Raw genomic sequence first — 24,834 nt, forward strand, 5'->3', positions numbered from 1 at the left:
ACCGTGTCATTGTGAATTGACTTAGATACCAGAAAATTGCAGTCTTAGTTAACCACCCAAGATTTTGAAGGTACATGACCCTGACCCCTCCACACCAAAGTACAAACAGGAGCAAAAAGTGGATTACAAAGGTTAGACCAGGGGTCAGCAAACTTTTTCAGCAGGGGGCCAGTCCACTGTCCCTCAGACCTTGGGGGGGGGCCGGACTATTTTTTTTTAAATGAACGAATTCCTATGCCCCACAAATAACCCAGAGATGCATATTAAATAAAAGCACATATTCTACTCATGTGAAAACATGCTGATTCCTGGACCGTCTGTGGGCCAGATTTAGAAGGTGATTGGGCTGGATCCAGCCCCCGGGCCTTAGTTTGCCTACCCATGGGTTAGACCATCAAGGTCTCCTAGGGGGGGAAATGCTACAAAAATATGTATCCCAACAAGACATCATATAGGGCAGGAAATACTGATCTACCTGTTATGAAGAATTGTGTATTACTGAAATGTTGTTTAGAAAACTTGTCTTCAAGATAAGGCTATGTTCTGTGTTAAACAGGAGAATTCGGTCCTGTTTAAATATTGCAGTATGTGCCTTTTAATTAAAAATGAAACTTTTAAATACTTCATTTTTGTAAAGTCACATTGCTAAAGATGTCACCCTATTGATAGTGATATGATTGAAAGTTATGTAGAGAGTAATGCATTTGGATATTATCTGCAGCTTTTATTGGCATTTCAGGAGGCACTTAGATATGCAAATAAATCTTTTGGCAGAGAAAAGTTATTGATTTTCTGAGAGAAAGGAAACATTAACCTTTAAGAAACAGGGACTTTCTAGGCTGCCAAACAATTTCACCTTTCTTTGAAGTGCTTTGTGTGTGAATGGGTGTGCACATACTTTAAAAAGAGAGTATCAGTTGTGATTATGAAGAAATGCCAGTGATAGTCACATTGATATAAATGATAGTGTTAATAGATAATGGATGTTTCAAGAGGGTGATGCTTAGGAAGTGTTCTTTGGCCCTGTGGAACTTCCAACATGGGGCAACTTTCCACACGGTCATTGTTCTTCTGCAGGTTCTGCCTGAAAAAGCAGGAAATGTACATAAGAGCAGTAGGTTATTGGCATCCTTCCCAATTACTTTCTGTTTCCAAACAAACAATTAAAAATAAATACCTCAATCAAATTGATTTCATTCTGCTGTTTTCTCCCCCCCCCCACCGCCCCCATTTGCATTAGTTTAATTCTTAGTAGGCAAACAGTTAGGAGAGCTTAATAAAGGGTCATTCTACTTTCCCTCTCCCTCAGTTCAGTTGTCAGGCTGCAAATTTCATCCAGTTCTTCAGAAGATTAAAAAAAAAAACAGAGACTTTCATTTTTAGGGGGGGGGGAGAAAGATTTCCTTCATGAAGACCCCTGGATGAGTTTGCCTATAATTTTGTGGGGTTAATCCTGTCTGGAAGGGCTTCTTTGTAAATTTCATCTACTTCAGCCATCCTAGAGGCTACTAAGCTAATGGTTTAGATCATAGAAGCAAGTGAGGCCGTGTGAGAACTGTCTTTTTCTTCTGTAACTAAACAAATTTGTACTTCTGGAGCAGAGGGGACATATCCAAGTTGGTGCCATCTCCAGTATGTTTTTAACCTGGCATGATTTGAAGCAGGTGATTTAATTCTTGTAGAGAGGAAAAAGCAAAAGCTTTAGGCTAGAAAGGTTGACAGGACCTTAATTACTAGGGCGCCAAACTCTGATTGTCAATAGCAAAGTAAGATAAACTCTGCTCACCCAGCCCAACGAGTTTAATATCGACTGCAAATCTTTCACAAATCATTTTGTCTTTGCCTCTTCAAGTAACAAAATAAAGAGAGACAAGGCTTTCTACTTCAGTTTATCTCCTGGAATTATGATAAATGGGTTCCCTCAAGAAACACAACATCATGGTTTGCTTCCTTAAGTGCCTTTAGAAGCTTTTGCTGTTTGTTTTTCTTTTAACTCCCCTAGTTCTATCTGTTCTCTTTACTCTTACATGCCTATAACAACAACAACATTAGCACATGATTATAAAAGTCTAATCAGAGGGGCTGCAGCAAAACTGGAAATAGACTATTGTTTTTCAACAATAACAATAACAATAATTTATTATTTGTACTCTGCCCATCTGCCCCTTTGAGCAGCTTCCAACAGAATATAACAGAACACAGAGAAACATCCTACATTAAAAACTTCCCAATACAGGTGTTTACAATTCAGATGTTTTAATACAATTCAGATGTTTTAATAGCTTTTCCCAGTCGTTATCACCAAGCCAGTAAAGGGTTTCTCTATGTGCATGTGAGTTTCCTGTCAAAAGGGTGGTTGTAGGCCCCAAAAACCTACCTTCCATCCTGCTAACACGCACGCCACTTTTAGACTGCAAATTCAAAAGGATCGGGATGGCTATACCAAAAAGGGATAGTTTTTTGACATCATGGTCATTTAAACTGGAACAAATTTATAAAGTGCCCGGGGAGAGCGGGGCAGGAGAACTGCATAGCTTTGCACAGTTTCTGCCGTGCACATCAATAGACATGTTGGCTCTTGGTTAGCATATTTTGAATGGAATGAAAAAGAGGTCCTTTCGCAGCCTTGGTAAAAGTTATCAAGAAAGCAGGACAGTACTATGCAGACAGTTGATTTACAGGGACAGTTTTAATACAGTTATTGAATATGTTGATAAAAGCAATTCACTGAAAACAAAGATCTTTTGGCATTTTTAAGACAAGTCCTGGAACCGTACGCCTTAGAATTTGTGTTCTGTCCTATTTGCTTACTACTTCTAGATGCCATAACAGCTACAAGCGTAATGAATGGCACTGAAAAAGGATTATGCATTCATGCAGGACAGGTCTACAGACAGGCCTTAGCTGCGGCAGTGGTGAGCAAATGCTCAATGAGTTACAATCGCTTGGCAAAGGTTTCTGACTCTCGGTCGTTTAATAATAGCAACTACAAAATTATTCTTTTTTTAAAAAAGATGACTCCCTGATCTGTGTAACAGAAGTAGATTCTGGGCATCCTAGCATATGGTTCATGGGGGTGAAGTAGATAATAGACCATCAGCATCATCCCCCCCCCCATCTACAGTAGCTCAGGTGGGTGGCCTTTAGGGTTCTAGTAAAAGGCCACCCAGTCTAACCACTGAGGCACAGGACTCCACCACACGAGTTCCCCCAGGGTGTTCTCTCCAAATACCGAAAAGTCATTCTAGAGTGATCTGTGCACTCATTTGAAGCAACAAATCAGGGTGGTACCTGTGCTTTGTAGGGGGTGTACCTAGAGGTGACTGCAAATGTACCTCAAATGTTGATTTTTGTCGCTGCTTTTTATTGTATATCCTGTATACGTGAAGGAGCGTCTCCACCCCATCGTTCTGCCTGGACACTGAGATCCAGCGCTGAGGGCCTTCTGGCGGTTCCCTCATTGCGAGAAGTGAGGTTACAGGGAACCAGACAGAGGGCCTTCTTGGTAGTGGCGCCCGCCCTGTGGAACACCCTCCCTTCAGATGTGAAGGAAATGAGCAGCTATCCTATCTTTAAAAGACATGTGAAGGCAGCCCTGTTTAGGGAAATCTTTAATATTTAATGCTGTATTGTTTTTAAAACTTGATTGGGAGCCGCCCAGAGTGGCTGGGGAAACTCAGCCACATGGGCAGGGTATAAATAAATTATTATTATTATTATTATTATTATTATTATTATTAGTGTTACAATCTCAAAATTTCAATAAATAGGTCCATTTTTTTAATGCCATGTGCTAGCGGTAAACAATAAGGAAGACTTTGTGCGCTGTGACATCTGGAGACATCTGTCTGTGCCCTGTTGGAAACAGAATACTGGACTAAGTGGACCTTTTGGCCTGATGCAGAAGGGCAGCTCTCATGTTAGCCACTGCATGAATGTATTCAGTGAGAGAGAGAGAGAGCACCATTTGTAAAATTTCTCCATTCACTGTTAAATGTCATGGAGGTGAGAGAATGCTCCGGTTAAAGTGTGATTTTTAAGCTCGAAAGTGAAAAATCAGTCGGAAATATACTCACAGCCTTTCAGTTTAATTTTTCTCCTCGGCCTAGCTCATCAGAAGAATCCTACATGTGCACATTCTACTCCAATGCATTTGCCTTTCATTGAGCAATCAGGAAAGGCACTTCAAGCATTCCAAAAATATTAAAATTAACTTTATACCCTTTCCTGCACATTTTAGTCAGCATATCAATAAAGTTAAAATTATTGCTTGTGATTTAGGAACAAGAAAGACAGACACAGTGGGGTTGTTGTTGTTGTTGTTGTTGTTGTTGTTGGCCCTTCTTTAATTGATCCAGATGCAAGAAACTTCCTGATCTTTAAGGACAGCCAGTCTCAGAGAGAGATTTAGTGATATTCACAGCCTTTTGATATCTTAGAGATTTCAAGCTTTAGTGTGACCCCTTAAATCTGCTCTGGGAGTTTCCCTAACTCTCTAGAGCAAATTTACGGAAGGTGCACAGGGAAATGAGGGGGGGATAAGTTCCATTGCAGAGTTAAAACGTATTGCACTAGTGGAACTTTGTGCTTGGATACCGCCACCCATTGTGTCTTTCCAGACCATCAGTTTATAGCTCAACAAATACGTAGTTGTTCCTAATCTGATACATGGATGCCAACTATTTTTCAATGGCTTTCTTCCAGTTCATTGATATCATATTCGGCCAGCACTCAGACAGAACGTAATCTGCAGTTGCGCCTTTTGGTTTCAACCACGGCAGTGCCTTGAAAGCTGCACCGAAACTTTTAACGTGTAGCTTCCTCAGGTTACATATTGAGAAAAAGCATTTTCGGCTCCCTTGCATGTCCCATCTTTTCAGACTGAGCACTGCTTATATTCTGTGCTGGAATACACAGTGTGCAATCTTTTTTGTAAAGAAAGGGTAACTAGGTACACTTTGCTATAAAAGTGCAAAAAGCTAAGGCTGCAGCAAAGCTACCCCTATTGGACTTGTAGGACTAGCTTGTAAAAACTGAAAAGCACTCTTCAAATTGATCTCGATAAGAAATATCCATTTATATGTCATTTATTCCTGACTATGCCATATATCCTGGTTTGCAATGAGAAGGTTATAGACAGAGATGTAGCTCTCCACCAGCTGCCTGTGCTAAAAGTCCAGGCAAACATATGGAGTGAGTGGTCCAAGAGTAAGAATGCTAGACTCCAAACAAGGGGCCCAGGTCTTTAAGGTATTCCACTCCTCAAGGAAGGGGCAGAGCCTAGGAAGAATGATCAAGCCTGGTTCCATAAAAAGTTTCAGTTCTGGCTTATACTTTATTGGAACATTTGTCATATAGAGCTTTCCATGGTGCTGCAACTACTACCTCACTTTGTGCTGCTCTTGTTAAGGACAGACTTTCCATAGCTTTCATATGCATAGCTTGTATTCAACATAGCACAAAGACTAAGGTTCCGTCAGTGCAAATATAGTCTTTGTGCAATGGAACTTTTTCCCACTCTGCGGATGGGGTGGGGGGCACAAAGGGGAGGGAGAGGAAGAATTCCCATGGCATGAGCAGGAATTCTTGCAATAGCTTCTGCTAGTGCAACAGCTTAGCTAAATATGGCCCTGTTGAGTCCCAATTCACAGCAAAGCGGTAAAGAGCAAGAGTATATGTTTGCTTCCTCACTTTTCAGTAATGCATGAAATGGCATTTGAGTTATGAGCTTGAGAGATCAGTAGACCATTTAAATCTAGGTGGAATGCACTTTAACTTTTTTTAAATATAACATTAAGCTAATCTTCAGTTGAAGATAGTCTATTAGTCAGGCTACTGACTATGAAATGAAGGTAGCTAATTGCAATTTTAATACTAGGTTCTATAATTATTTTAAATCACATTTGGTTTCTCCACCCATTCCAGGTATAATACATAATTTAAATGTACTCTTTTAGGACTAACCCACCTACAGAATTTATTTATTACATTTATTTCCTGCCTCCCCCCCCCCCAAGGAAGTCAGTGCATTATACGTGATTCTCTCATCTGCACATTTGATCCTTGCAACAGCCCTGTGAGGTAGGTTAGGCTGGGAGATAGACTGTGGCCCAAGTTCACCTAGTGAATTTCCTGACCAAGAGGGGAATTTGAACCTGGGCATCCCCAGCCCTGTCCAATGTCACTCTATTAATTATGGTTATGGGGGCCCAGTCTTAATAACTTCCCAAGCAATTACATGCTTTATTACAACTTAAACACTGAGTGTTTCTTTGTGTGTGTTTTGTTTGAGAGGTGGCTTATTTTGAGGCTATCATAATATACATGGAGTCCAACCGGTCCTAAACATGGTCACTCAAAAATCTCATTGAGCTCAATGCTGCTTACTCAATAGATTGCACAATTAAGACTGCAGCCTAAATGCCACCCTATGCCTATTTAGTCAGAAGAAAGCCCCATTGTGTTCAGTAGATTTATTTCTGAGGATATGTCGTAGGACTGCAGCCTCAGCTATTTAAAATGTTATTCAGGGATATAGGATTGCCTCCCTAATGAAGTTAAATTTTCAAGTCGTCATGTTCTGGAACACAGAACCCTAGTTGGAAATGGGAGCAGTCTCCAACAAGAGAATAATGGATTGAAAATATTATTGCATTCCATGCTGATGACCACCTTAAGCTGCTTCAAATTAGTATCCATAGAATATATTGGGCCTTTCTGAAGTGTATTATGCCACATTATATGCTACTGTCATCCTGTCCCCAGTGGTACATACGGTATTTAAAATTATAATAGCACTCCTCTGAGAAGGCTGGGCTTTCTTTAAACTGTTCAGTTTGTTTTCTAGAAAAGATGTGTCCTTTCACATTGTAGTGGAATAGAGTTGGGACCAGAAGGAAATGTCAGACAGTAAATACTGATTAGCTTTAATATACTTAGGCAACTAAGAGCCGTTTGTATTTTATTTTTGTCTGTATGACTTTATCATGAAGAAAATAGCTGTCTTTTCCTTCTTTCTCTTTGCCCTGCTCCCAAATTGTGTGGACAGACACTTCCCAATATTTTCTGCATCAGGGCTGCGGAATGGGTTGTATTCCCTCGTGGGCCTCTTCTGAGGGGCCCAGGTTGATGTTGGGGGGTGGGGAAAGGGATAGGTGAAAATGGCTTACCAGGTTAAAACTGGGCGTGGACAGAGGCAAAGAAAGTGCAACAGCCGATGTGACTCTTACCTTTTTTTACATTACAGTTAAGCAAAAATCAGGTCTCTATATGCACATGCACGCACACACACAGGCAAGAAGCTTTATTACAATTCAAGGACAAAGTCCAGCAAGACAAAAACAGCCTGAGGAAGGCTCAGATTGGGGCTGCTAAGTGGGTGTGGCTTGGGGAGAGTCCTGAGGGACTAAGAGGGAGGGAAGAAATGCTGCATTCCACTCTCAAGCCTGAGGCTCCCCATTTGTGTACTAGGTATTTATTTGTTACAACGTGATTTTGGCGAGTCTGTTGTATTAAGAATAATTAATATGTAAAACATACATAGGACAGTTTTGAGGATTTTTGTTGGCTTTAGGCTGCAGTCCCAAGTGTACTTATTAGAAAGTTATTCCTATTGAACACCGTGGGGTTTATTTCCAAATAAGCATAAACAGGAGCCATCACTAGGTGGTGTGTGCGATGAGACAAAATGACCAAGAAAGGGCCATGAGCTTGAAAAGGACCATCCTGCCATTGTGGGGGAGGGGCATACCTTTCCCCCCAGATAATCCAATAGGCACCCAGCCACATGAACCTACAAGCTATCAGATTCAGGCCCTGAAAGGCATCAGTCCCTTTAAATGGTGCACAGAAGGGGCAGGGTTGTGACGTGTGTCTTTTCCACCTCACAAGATTCCTTCTTAGCATCTCTTTAGAAGAGCTGCCACAAGCTCTGAGGTTCGTAAATCTTGGGCGATGTATCTGTCACTGGTTCCTTTCAGCTGTGAGGTCTGGAAGGAGCTAGCAGCAGTTGAAGCATCCAGAAACATTTAAGCTAATGAAACTGTGTCATGAATCTCTGCATTCAGGGCCAGCTGGGTGAGCCTTAAGCATTAGGCTTCCCAATGGAGCAAGACAACTATTTGAAGGAAGTTGTAGTCCACAGTGAAACCTGTGAATGCCTCCCACATGCCTCCGAACCCCCAATCAATCTGGAGTCCAGCGCAGCTTCAACAAAACCCATCTCCTTTGTTTCCTCCTCCACTCCCTTCTTCCGCTGTCCCCTACCAAGATCAGGTTATTGCATACTTTATAAGATTAAAATGGCTTTGCTTCTTTTGTAGGTGCTAAACCTGCCCCTGGGATATGCTTTGAGAGAGTCAATTCTGCAGGTGATCCTTATGGAAACTGTGGGAAGGATTCCAAAAGTTCTTTTGCCAAGTGTGAACCCAGGTATATGCTCTTGTCATGCCTAATTGGAAAAGAGGTTGGAACTACGCCAATGGTAGATGCTAACATTATTAAAATGATTAACATTATTTCTTTTCCCTTTAGAGATGCTAAGTGTGGAAAAATTCAGTGTCAAGGGGGAGCAAATCGGCCTGTAATTGGTACCAATGCTGTCTCCATAGAAACAAACATCCCATTACAAGGAGGAGGCAAAATTCTATGCCGTGGAACCCACGTATACCTGGGCGATGACATGCCTGACCCTGGTCTTGTCCTTGCTGGAACCAAATGTGAAGATGGAAAAGTAAGGTTGAAAAAATCTTATTCCCAATAATCCAGTCTGTGTGTCTAAAGGAAAACTCAGTCTTGGTCTTTACAAATGAAAGTCACACTTTCTGCATTTTGTAGTAAAGGTTTGGCAGGCCAAATGAAGATGCTTATGCAAACAATTATGCTGTTTAAGTATACTCAAGAGTTTTTTTGAGAATGAATGGAATCAGTTTGTTGTTTAGCTAGAAGGCATGACTATCAATTTTTACATAAAAGTGCTGAAAAGGGAATTTATTGTGCCAGTGAAAGTCATTCTGTCTGTATTTTAACATGCTGCAGCCAACTATTGACAAATTATTTCTGAATAGAATTGAATGAAGAAAGAGTGAGTGATGGTGGCTAAATGTAGAGCTGCATATCAGCTTGATTATCAGTTCATCACTGAATGTGATTTACAGAATTTCCTGTATCCAGAAGAATCAGCTGTGCTGATGAGAGAGTTCAAGTTATTCACTTATAATATTTACATACAATTTAATATGGAAAATCTCTGACCAGTTTAATTTTCATTAAAGTCCATTATAACCAAAAGAACAAAGAAATATAAATTAGAAACAGTGCATCCCTCAATAAAACATTCAGTGAAACATTAATAAAACAATAAAAAGATCAGTGTGGTGGACCTTATGAGCCGAGAAAAGCCTGCATAAATGAATGGATCTACAGGAGGCATTTGTAACTTGCCACTATAACCTACTGAACAAAGATAAAATTCACATTAATTGCTCCATCTACTTTTGCTTCCAGCCTCACCCACCACTGGCATATAGCCCTCAGAAGGTTGGCCAGAACAGAATACTGCCCTAGGACTAAAAAGGATTCCCCACAGAGATGTTAAATAGCACTGCGGACAAGGTGATGCCTTGTGACAACTGGCAGTTCAGTTTCTAGGAGGCCAAAAGTGGCCTTATAAGTAAGAGTGGTGCCACCATAAAGCAGTACCCCTAACTCATGCATGCAGTTTAAGAGGATACGATTGTCAGTGGTATTAAAGGCTGCTGTGAGATCAAGCAGAGGCAACAGGGTTGCACTCCCCCAACCCTCTCCTGTAAAAAAGTTATCGATCAGAGCGACCAAGCTAAGTATTGCGCTATACAACCATTTCTCCCAGAGTTTAATTGTGGACTGTTGAATTTATTTAAGAAAGGGGGGAGGGGCTATGAAAATTGCCAACGACTGCTGGACAGATCACCAATTAATACGTTTCACAATGGCTATCAAGATTATACTTCAACATAGGCTTCAAGGAAGGAAACCAAGGCACAAAATGAACACTCAAGCCCTTCAAAATCCTATTAAGCGGGATTGTTTCCAAACACCTCTTAAGGACCATTTGCTCTCGGAGTTCCCTGATAACATCGAGGAAAGCTGGACCCAAGCTAAAGACACCCCTTATTGCAGCCTGTGAACAAACTATTGGATACCAAACCAAGAAACAGCAGGACTGGTTTGATGAGAATGATAGTGAGATTGAACGCATTATTAAAAAGGAAGATCTTTCAGATCTGGTAGAGAGATAGAAACTGTGCCACCAAGAAAAAAACCTATGCCAACACTAAGGTTCAAAGAAGAACTAGAGAACTAAAGAACACCTGGTGGATAAAAGAAGCTCAAGAGATCCAGCACTTAGATAACACTCATTATGCACAGTGTTTCTTTAAAGCCACAAAGACCATCTATGTGCCAATAAATCATGGCATATGCCCCCTATGCTCAGCAAGACGGTACCACACTTCTAAAAGATAAAGAACAGATATATCGAACAGATGGAATGCTCTTTAATCTGAATAGGCTGAAAGCAAAAAGTAAGGTTACCATAACTTCTGTCATAGAGCTTCAGTATGCTGATGACAACGTAGTGTGTCCATGCTCAGAGGATGACCTCCAAACCATCTTAAATATCTTCGCAGAAGCTTATGAAAACATCCAAAAAAAAACACAAAGTGCTGCACCAACAAGCACAAAATAACCCCTCTGCAGTGCCACAAATCCAACTCAATGGTGTAACGGAGAGTGTCGATCACTTCTCCTACTGGACAGTTATCTTTCCACAAGTGCCAACATTGATGCTGAAATACAGCATTGCCTGAGCTCTGTGAGTGCAGCTTTCTCCCGACTGAAGTCCAGAGTGTTTGAGGACCGGGGCATTCACAGGAAAACCAAAATGCTTGTTTACAAAGCTACCAACCTTGGACTACCAACATTTATAAGTGGGCCACCTATAAACACCACCTCCAACTCCTCGAAAGATTCCATCAATGCTGTCTCTGAAAAACGTTACATATCACTTGGGAAGACAGGCGAACTAATGCCAGTGTACTGGAAGAAGCAAAGATCACCAGTGTCGAAGCAATGATTCATCAACATCAATTTCGTTGGACTGGTCATGTTGTTCGGATGCCTGATTATCGTCTTCTAAAGCAACTACTCTATTCCGAACTTACAAATGGAAAGCATAATGCTGACGGTCAACAAAAGAGGTTTAAAGATTCTCTCAAGGCAAATCTTTAAAAAGTAGTATAAACACTGACAACTGGGAAACACTGGCCTATGAGTGCTCCAATTGGAGAACAGCCTTTACCAAAGGTGTTGTGGATGTTGAAGACGCTCAAACTCAGGACAAAAGGGAGAAGCATACTAAGAGGAAGGCACATCTGGCAAACCCTCACCTTGATCAACTTCCGCCCAGAAACCTATGTCCCCACTGTGGAAAGATGTGTGGATCCAGAATTGGCCTCCACAGTCACTTACGGACTCACTGTTAAGACCGTGTTCATGGAAGACAATCTTACTTGGCTACAAGTGATTGCCACAGAAGAAGCTTTTTTGCAAAAATTAATTCACATGCTGCTGTATTTCCTGGAGCTCATGGTGTTTCCTATTGGCTTATAGAAAATACCTTGGCCTGACAAATAATAACCATTATACGTAGTGGCTTTTGACTGATACTTCCGTCTGCTTGTTCATTAGCTATTTGTTTTGGCGTACTTCAAATCTGGGGACGTTGCCAAGATGAACAGCAGCTTCTGCAAGACAAAGGCAAAGCCTTTCAGTTCTAAGGGAATAAGAAGCATATTGCTTAATGTATCTGTGCACAGATTTTGCCAGGATTTATATGTACAGTGGTAATCCAAGAAAATAAAATTATGAAAAGACATGGGAAACTACAGCTAAGAATTTGAAACAAGCAGTGTTAAAGGGGACTTCTGTGTTATTGGCAGATTGCATTTCAAGAGAAGACATTTGGGTATATTTTGTCAAAGCCTCAAAACTTCTTATTGCTTTTGAGGTTTCAGTAGTTCCCACTGTAGTTAGTTCCCACTGACAGCAAACTTTAAACATAATGTGATTATGAGTTGAGTTTTATGTTCCAGGTTGCTCCAATGCAATGAGAATTGTACAGGAGCAGAACTCTACTCCTTTTGACAAAAACAAACGAAGTGCAGCAAAGCGTTATAAGGAAGATTTATGGTTATAAAACTATATTTAAAACATTTGTTCAAAGACACTGCTAGAAGGGAGTTCTGTGGTAGGAAATCAGTATTTGTGGAGACTGTCATAAGCTAGAAAGACCAATGAATTGACTGAATACAAGGCAGAGCCTTATATATACTAAAATATTACCGATTTTGTATTTGAATGGCTGATGTGTAAAACTGAAACATATTAGATCTATAAGCATAAACTGAATTAGTTCTGTCGAAATGTAACCAACCCCACTTTACTTACAAGCTTTTAGTAGGCTGCAGATAGGATGGCTATGTGTCCTATTTTACAAAGTTACTCCTCTTATTTAGAGATTTGTCAGAGGACAGTCATCCTCTGTTTGAAGGAGTCCTCTATTTGCAGGGCTCTTCAGTCCATGTCCAGGGAGCACAAGTTGTCCATCATCAGTCAGAATCTGGACAGAAGACTATTCATGAGATGTATTTCTGTTTAAGTAATATTTATTCCTAGATTTGCAAGTATACATAGAAATTAGCAGCAACAAATTTTATGCAAATCTATGTACTTTTTGGTGATGTCTTCATACTCTTTAGTGATATGTGAATGGCTATCCTAGTTACCACTTTCAGCTCTTAAGTATGCATGATTTTAACTTCTGCCCTTTTAATGTGAACAGAATTCTTTGTACCATTGAATTCTAGATTATTTGTTTGTGAACCATGCTGTAATTATACCATGTTCCTTATACCATGTTCCTTTCTTATGTGTTTTGAGGCAGCTTCACTTCCTTCCCATTTTTCCTCTTTCCCCTAGGGAATATTTGCCTTGCTTAAGCAGCCTTGTTGTCTTCTGCTTCACTCCCCCCACCCCCGCTTCTTATATGATTGTGATTGACTTTTATTCCTGCTGAAATAAGCCCCAAATTTAGAGGTGTGCAGGTGCTATATGTCATATATCTGACTGTTGACCTGGCATCTAATACTCATTCCAGCAGCATATAGTCTTTTCTCAACTTGGATGATTTATCAGACAACCTGTAAATGGGTCGTTTCAGTTTGCATTGTGCTCTGCTTTTATTGCAGTGTCAATCTTGCTTTGTCCCGGCCTTTCAGCTGCAGTGGAATAGTGAAGTTAACTCTCTGTAACAATTGCATAAAGTCTCAAATGAATGCTTTTGATTACATGCCACTCCCTGTTTGTTCATTTCTCCAGCGATAAAATGCAAATGCATCTTTTTTAGACCAGTGTGAACATAATGGCTATATCTAAAGTGCAACTCTGCATGCATGTGATTCCAAAAGAAAATTAGTTTGTGAATGGGTGGAGGGATACTGCCATAACTTTCTGAATGTAGTATAGGAGTAGCCAACATGAGGCCCACCAGATGCTATTAGATGACAAATCATTGTGCCTGGCCATAGGCCAGGAGGCTGATGGGAGGGCATGACATTGGCTAATCCTGAGTAAATGAGCTCCAATTCTGGCCCATCTTGGGACTCTGCCTGGCCTTATCCTTCACCAGCCCTGCTCCATGCGCTCCCTGACTTTGCCTGGCTGGACTATGTCTTTGAACTGTTACAAGATTGCTTGCCCAGATAGAGGCTGGAGAAATGTGTGAGGGAAAGTGTAGAAACACCTGGTTTTTGTGTGCCTTGAATTTAGCCTGCTGTACAAAGGTAAGAGTTGCATCCATTGCCCCCCCCCCCCCACTTCTGGCTCTGGTCTGTGCACCATTGGCATGGAAAGCTGACCCTGGGGTTTGGGGAGTGGTGGGCAGATATTGCACCTGCTTTCAACAATGCAAATGATTTAACATATGAGGTGAACACTTTCACCGTATCTCTTCCCCCCCTGTATTGCTTTGTTTTTGCTTCAGGCGAGAAATTGCATAAGTAGGGGTTGGACATTGCCATAGAGCTTTGAGCTCATGGATTATGTTGCCTCTGTGTTGGAGGACAGGGATATCATGTGAAGAGGAGCGCCACCCCAAGTTTCATGCTGATACATGCTTCCCTCTTCTTTATCAAGTGAGAAGTTCCAGGGGCAGTGCCATTGGTTTAATTTCCTTTGGATGAAATAGCAATGGGGTAAAACTTTCAGACCCTTCATGGATCACTCCCTTGCCGTGGCGAAGGGGCTTGAATAACTCAGAGAAGCTATGAACTATGCCGAGCAGGGCATCCAAGATGGACAGGTCATAGTGGAGAGTTTTGACCAAACGTGAGAATTGATGCTTTTGAATTATGGTGCTGGAGGAGACTCTTGAGAGTCCCATGGACTGCAAGAAGATCAAACGTATCCATTCTTAAGGAAATCAGCCGAGTGCTCACTGGAAGGACAGATCCTGAAGCTGAGGCTCCATTACTTTGGCCACCTCATGAGAAGACTCCCTGGAAAAGACCCTGATGTTGGGAAAGATGGAGGGCACAAGGAGAAGGGGACGACAGAGGACGAGATGGTTGGATAGTGTTCTCAAAGCTACCAGCATGAGTTTGACCAAACTGAGGGAGGCAGTGGAAGACAGGAGTTCCTGGCGTGCTCTGGTCCATGGGGTCACGAAGAGTTGGACACGACTAAACAACAACAAAAAACTTTCAGATATTTGCTTTATTAACAAATATGCAGGCAGCATGTAGGTGAAGATGTAAGCAAGCTCTCCTATAGCAGGCGGCAGATTCACAGGAAGTAACTTGTGCAGTCTTTGCAATGCTGTGCTCTAGTTTCGAACTAACTCTGCTAAGGATTCTCAGCTCTCTATCTCTGTCAGTTCACAAACTGCAAACTGCCCTCTCACACACAGATGTTCAGACACACATGCACACACAGAGAATCAGTGTGAGACGCTGCATCTGCAGGTGAATTTCTTATTCATAGAAAATCCCAAAACCGTTAAAGAAACATTAAGGTTCTTTTGTCAAATCCATGATTTCAATCAAGTAATGCTTTTAAGCAAAACTGTAGTGATAGGTCCATTTGCTGTGATCAGGCAGCTCAAAATGAACCAGAGTGAAAATCTCATTTAAGAAAAAAAAGCTAAAAAAAAAAAATTTGCCAGCTACCTGGTTGTTCACCTGAAGCTGTAACAGGGAAGACCAAATATGCAATCCTGCAGGTTTGCAGCAGGTGAATGCTGGTGCCCAGCAGTTTGGCAACTTTCTTAAAGTGTTTCCTTTTTTAAAAAAAATGGGGAAAAGATTAATATATAAATTGATATAGCACTTAAAGCAAGGGAAACAGCCCTCCTAACACCAAGGTGAGATGAATATCTGTCATGCAATTTACAAAGCTGAATTGACAATGAACACCCTGTGATTTATTTTTAAGTATTATGGTCTACCTTCATTCTTAGTGAACCCCAGCAACCAAATGCAAGTGTATTGACACACCCATTTTTGCAACTTAAAATATCTGGCACATATTCTGTTGAATGCTTTGGGACAACCGCAAAGGAAATAGTCTGAGAGCAGCCATCTTGTGATATCTAGAGAGATTTGACCCTTTAATTGTAGCTTGGAGAAAAAATTCTAATATCAAATTATTTGGCGCTTACTGTGTTATTCTAGAACAACATTGTTGGTGTAGTGTAATTGTTAAATGAAAGTTGTACCAGTTATTCTTTATAGCTGTCTTAAATAAGTCTAAACTTGAAATCAGAGTAGATAGATAATTTTATGATGGATATTAGTAAGAGGACATATTACCATATTTCACTGCATACCGGTCGCCACCGTGTAATAGACACACACCCTTTCCGGACCCCAAAATTTGTCCCAGAGCATTCCCCGCATAATAGTCACTGGGGTAATTCTGAGGCAAGCTGCGGGTCCACATTCCTGGTGGCTCCTGAGGCAGCGAGGGCTGGAGTTTGGGCCCCCATTGGCTTGTCCCCGAGCGGAGGTAGCTGGAGAGGTCAGGCAAAGGCAGGCCGGGGCTGCTGCTGCTATTGCCACCACCTTGGGTCTCTGGAGTCAAGAGGCAAGGAGGCAGCTTGGTCATGGCGCTATGGGCTCTTGCTGCGTGCTCTGGCCTTGAGGCGAGGCAAAGCCAGAACTAAGTTGCTGCTACTGCTGCTGCTGCCGCCGCCACTCACCTTTGGCTCTCTGAGGGTCACCCCAGCCAAGAAGGGGAAGCAGCAGGTGAGCGACCACCTCCGCTGCCCATCTGCAACCCCTTCCCTCTGCCTCCATCCCGTAATTCACCGGATAATGGTCGCACCCCCCTTTTTGGAAAGGAAAAATCAGCACAAAAGCATGTCACCATTACACATTGAAATACAGTAATTATAATGGATCCTCTATAGAGCAATGTGTGTGAGTTAGCACAAAGGGGGGGGTAGTGCCTGTTTTTAAAGAGCCCAAGTTTCAGAGTCCAAATCCCATTGTTAGGCATATTTTCTGAATCATAAGAACTGGGGTTTTAAACCTTCTTTCTATAATGTTTCAGCTCCTTAAAGGCAGCTGGGACACCTTCCCCCCTTTTCAGTAAAACAGAGCGTAGAATACAAGGTTAGTTTAAAATGGTTTGCCCACAGTTACTAGGTCTCAGGCTTGCATGATGTTTATTAGAAATGATAAGAAATGCAGGTGCATGTTCTTAGTTGAAAAATACAGCAAGAGCAACCTCAGAAACATATCCGAGGCAGATAGCTATGTTAAAGCATGTTTGTTCCATCCTGAAGCAGAGAGAGAGGAACAGGAAACAAACCTTCCTTCCTGCCTCCACAAAGGTGATTGGGTGTGACCTAGCCTTCTCTAGCAATTTACAGCTATGTGGACATTAACCCCTTTGGTTACTAACTAGCACAGTCATGCATTGTTGGGCTTGACTGCAAACTCTCCCACATTTTAAGCATTTCTGGAAAGCACAGCCCAGAAAAAAGTAAGATAAGCATATACATTGTCTGGCAATAGTAAGCCTGCTCTCCTTTTCTTCTTGTATAGATCTGTCTTAACCGCCGCTGCCAAAATACCAGCGTATTTGGGGTTCATGAATGTGCAACAAAATGTCACGGGCGTGGAGTAAGTATTGCAGATCCAATTTTTTACAGTCAGCCAACACCCAGCAGAGCAATGAAGTATTCATTGGTTACAGCTTTTGAAATCTATGATGCTTTGTCATATATCTGTCAATGTTTTTTTTCCAAAGTATCCTTCAAAAAGGATCAATTTGAATGCTCTTTTTAGTGTCCAAGAAAGGAAACGTGGTTTTTACCTAACACAGAAATACCTATGTTTAAAATATCTGTATATTTTTAAAAAATAATCTTCCAAAGGTTTACAACATCATTATCTTTCTACAAATTGATGTTCTGTGGCTAAAAAAATAAAATTTCATTCTCTTTTACATAATTTTGAACCTAACATTAATTCAAAAACTTCGTGTTAATGTTTCACATATTACACTCTGATTTGGGCCTCAAACCTGAGTTTTGTAGCTGAGCTTAGATATTTTTAAAAATGAACACTTTGTTATTTATTTATTTGTTTGTTTATATTTATATATGTGGCCCTTCCAACATGTTGCCAGGGCAGTTTACATTAAAAATCAATTAAACATTTAAAATATAAATACAACCTGCATAATAGACCAAAAGGGCAGGAAGATCTCAAAAACAACATAAGAACAAGCAAGCAAGATTAAAATTGTGTTGAAAAAGCCTGGGAATTTTGTTTGAAAGGCCTCTCTCTGGTAATCATCTGCCTCAACCTGCAGATCTTTAAAGTGACTATACAATGTATTATAAATTATGTGTTCTCACTCCAGTAATTGATATTAAGCATCTTAGTGTTAAACTCAGACCCCTGCCCTTTTGCACAAGTTCTCTGAATTCCTTAAGATATTTAGATTAGCTCCCAGCACTTTTTACTGCCAGTTCTTAAAGCATGAGGTCAGGTGAAAACTCAGCTATAATTCTGTGGATTGTGGATTTGAGTCTCACTTGATCATCCACTGACTGGCTTTTTTTAGTTTCTTCAGTGGATTGAGGAAATAACAGGCAAGTGGGCATAAATGACGAGAAGACGATAGTTTTATTAATACAAAATACAAGTAGGGGGCCTGAAGAACTACCTACCTCCTTTTGCAACTTCCAAACAATTCTGTGGCTACAGTTCCACCACTGCTTTTTTAATTCTGCAGTTGACTTTTTTTAGTTCCATTAGGAGATACATTTTGAACCAAGTTTCTGTGGAGCAGTGCAGCCTGCAATCACATCAAGATGTAGTGTTGCCCTGTTTTAATAACTTTTAATTATTATTGAGTACAGTTTTCGGACAGACAGTGGAGAGCCCTCATGTTCATGTACTGTTTTCCATACTCATGTGCATATTTCCCTTTGTTGTTAAGGTCTGCAACAATAAAAAAAATTGCCATTGTGAGGCCCACTGGGCTCCTCCCTTTTGTGACAAGGCAGGATTTGGTGGCAGTGTAGACAGCGGTCCAGTTAGACAATCTGGTAAGTAAATGACTTAATTGCAGAGCAAGCTTTATTGTGAAGCAAAAGCCATACAGTGTTTGCTGTGGGCACCAAGTTTACAGAGGACTCTAGAGTTCGTGTCCATTTCTGGATTTCCTATTCCCTGGTTTGTTTGTTACCTCGGTCAGCTCTCTTGCAGATTGAAAATGCTCGTGCAAGTGGTCCACTTATGTGAGCAATGTGATGTTGTGGGAATAAGCTCAAGCAAGATCACAGATAAAGTCTGTGCAAGTCAGGGCACACACTACTTGTGTTTTCTTCTCAGTTACTGCCAGACTATAGTAGCAATCATAGATGTGCTAATAGAAAACAATGTTTCAAACTCTTGAAGAAGTACTTAATTATTTATCAAGATAATAATTTAACCTGGGTGAAAACTGCTTTTTGCAGCCTCATCAAAGGCATTGGTTGTCCTGACAGAGCAGGATGTGCTAGAAAAGGATGTTTTTCCTGCAACAGGCAGAGCCCTAAACAGTCTTGTGCCCCCTTTCTTTGACTAACTACTTAGTACTTAGGGCTCTACTACACATGCATTTCAGCACTCAGTTTGTTTTCCATTTCCGCAAAAAACACGCCTAGAGTACACACTATGAATTCCACGAGTTGCATTTTTTCTTCATTTTACGCTGAATGCTAAGCGTATAAAAGAGCAAATAAAAATGTTTGTTCTTTTTTCCTCCCTTCTTTTGTAAACAAGACATAAGGCATAAGCGTGGTGTCTGACATAAGCATAATATAAGTTAATTTGGGGGCTAAACTAAATTTGGGCAGGGGGCGTTGGGTGGATATATATATTTGCACCCCAGCAGCACATATGCTAAAAACTGCCCTGCTTCCTGCAGTTGTGAGTGGAAGTCTCTCTGTGTGAGAGCTTGTTTTTTCCTGCTCTTTTCCCCTATGCCATTTGCTTGAACAAGAGCTCACTCACCTGGGACTGCAGATAGACACCAACCCATTCCTGCATGTGCCTCAAGCTGGAAAGGGTGGTGGTGATGGAGATGACAGCCTGGGTGGTGACTTCCCAGTCCATGGACTTGATGGTGTTGCTTCAGTTGCCAGGGGTGCGTGGTCTCCTGCCACCATCTGGTGTCATGGGGACAGCACCACTTCAGGTTTCTACAGCAACAGCTGCATCAGATATGGTTCATCTGTGCCTGAAGTTCCACAGGATTTGACTTCCCTCTTTTAACTTTATCCCATGCTCTGATGTCTGTGGCTGTACTCCTAGTTTAACTAATGTGACAGAAGAATCCAACCTACGTTTACATATACAGCTAGGATTTGGCTTGGAAATGATATCGCTTTTTGTATGAACAGTGCTATTGAAAAGCAAATTAGATTGCATTTACTGCATACCAGTCCCAGTAATGAATTGTAATGCTGAGCTTGTGACATCATAATAATATCCATATCAATGCAGTGGCATTACAATTTCACAGCAAGATATAGCTGACTAAAGGGGGAACTGTAAGAGAGAGAGAGACCTTTGCTATAATAATCACACACAGGAGTTCAACAAGCAAATTAGACCACAGTACTAAACTCATTTCAGAGCAGTCCTATGGACAGGGCCAGCTCCAGCTTTGAGGGGCCCTCACCACTGGATAACTTTTAGCTCTACTTCAGTGTAAATAAATCAAGTAATGTACATGCATGTGTGAAATAGCCCATATTTCCAAGTGAATAATGAATTTAGTCTGCACTCCTGTTTTGTCTGCGTCTAGTTCATCCCCACTTGTTTGGGAAGTGGTATGCACATTGTGTTCGCCACAATCCATACCTATCCTGTACAATGATGTTTCTTATGAAATACTGTGTTTTGGCTGATTTCCCCCTACCTAAACCCGCTTTGATCTACATTAAGACAAAGAAATTATCTAGCTGCATTTTAAGCCAGGAATGTGTACCATAGCCGTAGTATGTAGGGATGCTAATCTATATCATGGTTTTGTGTGTGTGAATTGTAAGCTATTTGCAGTAGCTAGAAAAGGGAAACTGGTTTCATGTAATTTGTACATCAAGATCGACTACCTTCATTTTACGCTTCGTTTTATTTTTAGAAGAGCTGCATTTCACATTAACATGTCCTGCTACTTTAACAATCTGTTTGCAATGACAAAACTGTGCTTTGTAAATTAGGGGTTTCTACAGAAGCTAATTGTTCTTTTACACTTGACCCCTTACTAAAGTAGCTTAAATTATTATCTGAGCATTTGCATATCAACTGTGTCTGATTAAAAAAATATAGAAATATGGCTTAAGTATCTTTAAAAAATTAAGTAAAGCTTAACGCTACAATAAGTCTGTTATTCTTTAAGATGCCAGACACAAAACTTGTTTTTTCTACAATGGACTAACAAAGCTGCGCCTCTGAAAATCTGTAAATAACCTGGTGAGCTTTACTCAAAACTATTTCACACACTTGCTTTATCTTTCTGACACCTCAAATAATATACAAGAGAGTTATGTGAAGACAAATTGTTTTTAATTGCTTATTCTGAGTTCCATGCAATTGGTTTAGTTTTTACTACTGAAGCTCTGCTCTGAAGAAAAGTGCAGTGGGATGTCCTGCTGTTACCCATTTTCTCCCCTGTTTCCTATCAACCCCCATTAATATTTACAGCAAATATACCAAAAAAATGAGGGCAAGAATAGGTATGGAGGGTGTCAGTGCTGAAACACAGGACCTCTTCTTGCTATGGAGCAGCGTGGTTGCCATTTATTTCCCCACAGTATTTTTCCATGAAGTTACTAAACTCTGCTATAGTAGTAACATGGGATATGAAAACAAAGTTGGAGAAATGAGAAGAGCCATGCCATTTTCAAGGCGGTTGAGGTGGGTGGGACCCATAGTAGTAGTTTTGCCATGGCTCCTGCATGTAATTCCACAGTCCCATATAATTTATGCATTCCTACATTATAGGAGCAAAGAGGATGGAGACACAGGGGAGCAGCAACCATGCCACTTCTCCTAATATACAAGTTAGCTGAGAAAAACAAAATATTTGTTTTTGACTGAAGGTTAGTTATACTGCGGACATCAGGTAGACAAGACTGGTCTGGTCATAAGAAATGTGGATTTGTTTGTTTGGTTTCAGATAAAAGAAGCTTAATAATAGGGCTACTCATAACCACCCTGTGCCTTCTGGTTGCTGGTTCACTTATGTACATCAAAAGGAAGATCTTGATTAGATTGTTCTTTATTAATAAGAAGACTACAATAGAGAAACTAAGGTATGATATATAAGTACTCTCTTTTGTAAAATGAACCATGATAGAGATCGCACAAGGTTATTACACGCTAAGTCTAAAAATCTTCAATGACAGCAGTGGGAAAGGCAGCTTTTCCTCCTATGGCTGCTGCAGATGAGAAGATGATGCTTCATATTGAAATTGAGGATGTTTTGCTTCTCCCAAGGGGAATTGTACTGGGTGCAGAGAACACAGCTGTCCCAAGTGCTTACATGGGACAACCATTCTTTCTCCCATACAATTTCCGCTGGGAGCAATGGAATATCATCAAGCCTTGTTACTCCCACAGGGACTCTCTGTTCATTTCAAGGCACACAATGGCAAGGAGTCCTGTGCTCTAGCACTCGGGCTTTTAGGTGACTGGAAACACTATTTCAGAGGTTTTAAAAGGGGGAATAGGGAGAGAGAATGGAGGTGTGCAAACATTTAACTGTGCTTTTAGATGTGTGCTTCTAGGTGGGTTTTTAAAATTCCACTTCAGAATGGGATGGGCTTAGTCCTGTCCCCTTTGAGAACTGGGATGGACCAGACTCTTAATGGGTCTGTCCATCCCTGCTCCAGGCAAATAAAAATATCACCCTCTGCTGCTTACCCATGCATCAAATGGGGGTCATTGCCAGACTAGCACAGGTGGCAAGGCCCTCATATAAGAGGGTTGTTTCAGAAAACTACATGCTTGCGTTTTTCTCAGAGCACTTCTCAGATTGCATCAAGGCCACAGGGACCTGCTATTCAGACACACCCTTCTTTTTATTTCACTTTGTGGGTAAGCAGTTAAAAAGGGAAGTTTGCCTTTATTTTGGCCTGCTTAAAATACTGAAACCTTGGAGTAGCATTGTTGTTTCTAGTCCACTGAATGAACCACAATATCCATAGCTGAGGTCATTACAGCTTAAGCACCAGCATCACTAGAAGAGTCTCTCGGGTGTTGTAAAGCAGCATTTCCACAGATTGCAAGAGCTAATTTAACAGACTAGTGGCTCTAAACAAAAAAAAATCAATATTTTTTTTTATTCCTGCTGCAAGTGTGGTGGATGGATTTTACTTTCACTGTTTACTAAAGAAAGTAAAGATTTTTTTAAAAAAATCCTCTGTTAAAAGTATACACACATGTATGTATTTCAGGTCTGTGACTCCAGCAAGGCCTTCCAGTTCATTTGAACCTAATCATGTTTCTATCACAACCCGCAGTAGTACAGATCTGGTGAAAAAGTCACAAAATTTGAATACACCTAAGGTAGGTTCTCACACAAAGTATTGCTGATATAAATATTTCCCATAAGTTTGAAGTGTTTTTATATGGGGTGATATAATGAAATAGTGAAATTTTAGAGTATTTCTATTAATACATGAAATAAAGGGAAAGCCATCTAGGCCTAAAAATGTACTTTGGTCTCTAAGTTCTAGACAGATGGAGAAAATAGATAAAATAAATAAATGTATTTCGACTGTGGATTGCAGCCACCATCTCAGACAGGGGCAATGCTTTCTAACATTCAAGGATTAGTGTTCGAGTAAGCTTCTGGAAACTTAATTGGTTGTTCCTTGACTTCAGGAAAGGAAAAGTGGCCATATTAAAAATGAAACAAGTGGCAGTTAAAAGCAATCTTGAAAGCAATAGTGTTTACACCTATTAATTATAAGATACGTCTGAGAAGAGCTATAGGGATCCACTCCAGTGAAAGTTAAGTATTTTAGGTCCCATTGATTTCAGTGGGAGAGTTAATCTCATACTTAGAACACAGAGTCTTCCTCCCCGATCCCCTCCTCTTGCTTTCTCTCTTTCACTCAAATCAGTGAAATCTAAAAAGGCCAAACTTTGGCCTCATCATGCTTAAACTATAATTGATTTGGTATAATATTGTTTTATGGATCTGCAGAGACATGATCCACAAGGACTGCAACGATATCACACAGGTAATGTTAGCAATCCTGTGAAGACACAGAATACACCATGGTCAAGCCCACCAGAGCGTATTGTCCCACCACTGTGTGAATTACCATGTCCGCAGCCCACTTCCAGAAGGTTGCTGTCTGCCAGCCCCTCACCCAGATGTGATCAGGTACGTGTTTGTGTGTTTATCCGTTTCAAATCTATGGCACCTACAGCCACCATCGGTCCAGAGCAGAACTGGATTGCTAGCTATTTAGATGTCATATTGATTCTTCAAATCACACCATAGAATAGTTTGCTCCATTTTAGTCAATCTCTCTCTTTTGTTATGTCTTTGTTGGTTGATTTCATAGCAGAGTGAAAGGGCATGCTGAAACGGCATGTAATTATTGTTCATACCTCCATTCTAAATATTACCATTGACATCTCTTTCTGCTACACCAGCATATTGTGGTACTTTGTGGCATCTTTCTGATGTATATGCTTACAATATGCGTGCCATCTTAAGGATCGGAATGCCCCTTATCCCATAATTCAAGAACACCCTTCCTGTGGGAAGCTGGAATGAAAGTGTTGCCTTTTCCTATCTGTGTTAATTTTTCTAAATGCAAGAAGTACATTTTTACATGCAGAATCATTCAAACATGCAACCCCCTTGCAGTTTCAGATTGGCTGTACTATATGTCGTCTTTGGAATCTGGAGACTGAGTCAATGAGTCAATTTTATTTTATTTAGAGCCATAAGAGCCATTTAGAGAATAAGGAATAAATGGGAGGAGGTAAATGGCCAGTTAACTCAGCTCTTATCCACCCAGGGAACTGGACTGGCTTTTCATTGCACAGTGTGTTCTGGGCCTCATATAATTCCCCAAATCAGTTTAGAGGGGTGATTTTGGTAAGAAAAACAAACCACAGGGAAAGTAATATGTTTCCTCTCCCATATGCAATCATGTCATCAAGACTGTTACTTCCCCAATTGCTTAAAATTAGAGGGGAAATATCAGGGAAA

The 24,834-nt window shown here is 40.8% G+C and overlaps 1 protein-coding gene across 4 annotated transcripts in view; it reads left to right on the top strand.

Moving 5' to 3' along the window:
- Positions 1 to 24,834, top strand: part of ADAM12 (ADAM metallopeptidase domain 12) — a 201,723-nt gene that overhangs the window by 165,126 nt on the left and 11,763 nt on the right. For 3 of the 4 annotated variants that reach the window (XM_083506122.1, XM_083506123.1, XM_083506124.1), the window contains exons 15-21: positions 8,322 to 8,430; positions 8,533 to 8,731; positions 17,145 to 17,222; positions 18,550 to 18,658; positions 21,778 to 21,913; positions 23,057 to 23,168; positions 23,812 to 23,994. In XM_083506122.1, coding sequence (XP_083362248.1) covers positions 8,322 to 8,430; positions 8,533 to 8,731; positions 17,145 to 17,222; positions 18,550 to 18,658; positions 21,778 to 21,913; positions 23,057 to 23,168; positions 23,812 to 23,994 — 926 coding nt within the window. Of the gene's footprint in view, positions 1 to 8,321; positions 8,732 to 17,144; positions 17,223 to 18,549; positions 18,659 to 21,777; positions 21,914 to 23,056; positions 23,169 to 23,811; positions 23,995 to 24,834 lie in introns of all 4 variants that reach the window. The other variant, XM_083506121.1, reaches the window with a different exon arrangement.

The sequence above is a fragment of the Podarcis liolepis genome (assembly GCF_965112155.1).
Source record: "Podarcis liolepis genome assembly, chromosome: 5".
Taxonomy (NCBI): Eukaryota; Metazoa; Chordata; class Lepidosauria; order Squamata; family Lacertidae; genus Podarcis; species Podarcis liolepis.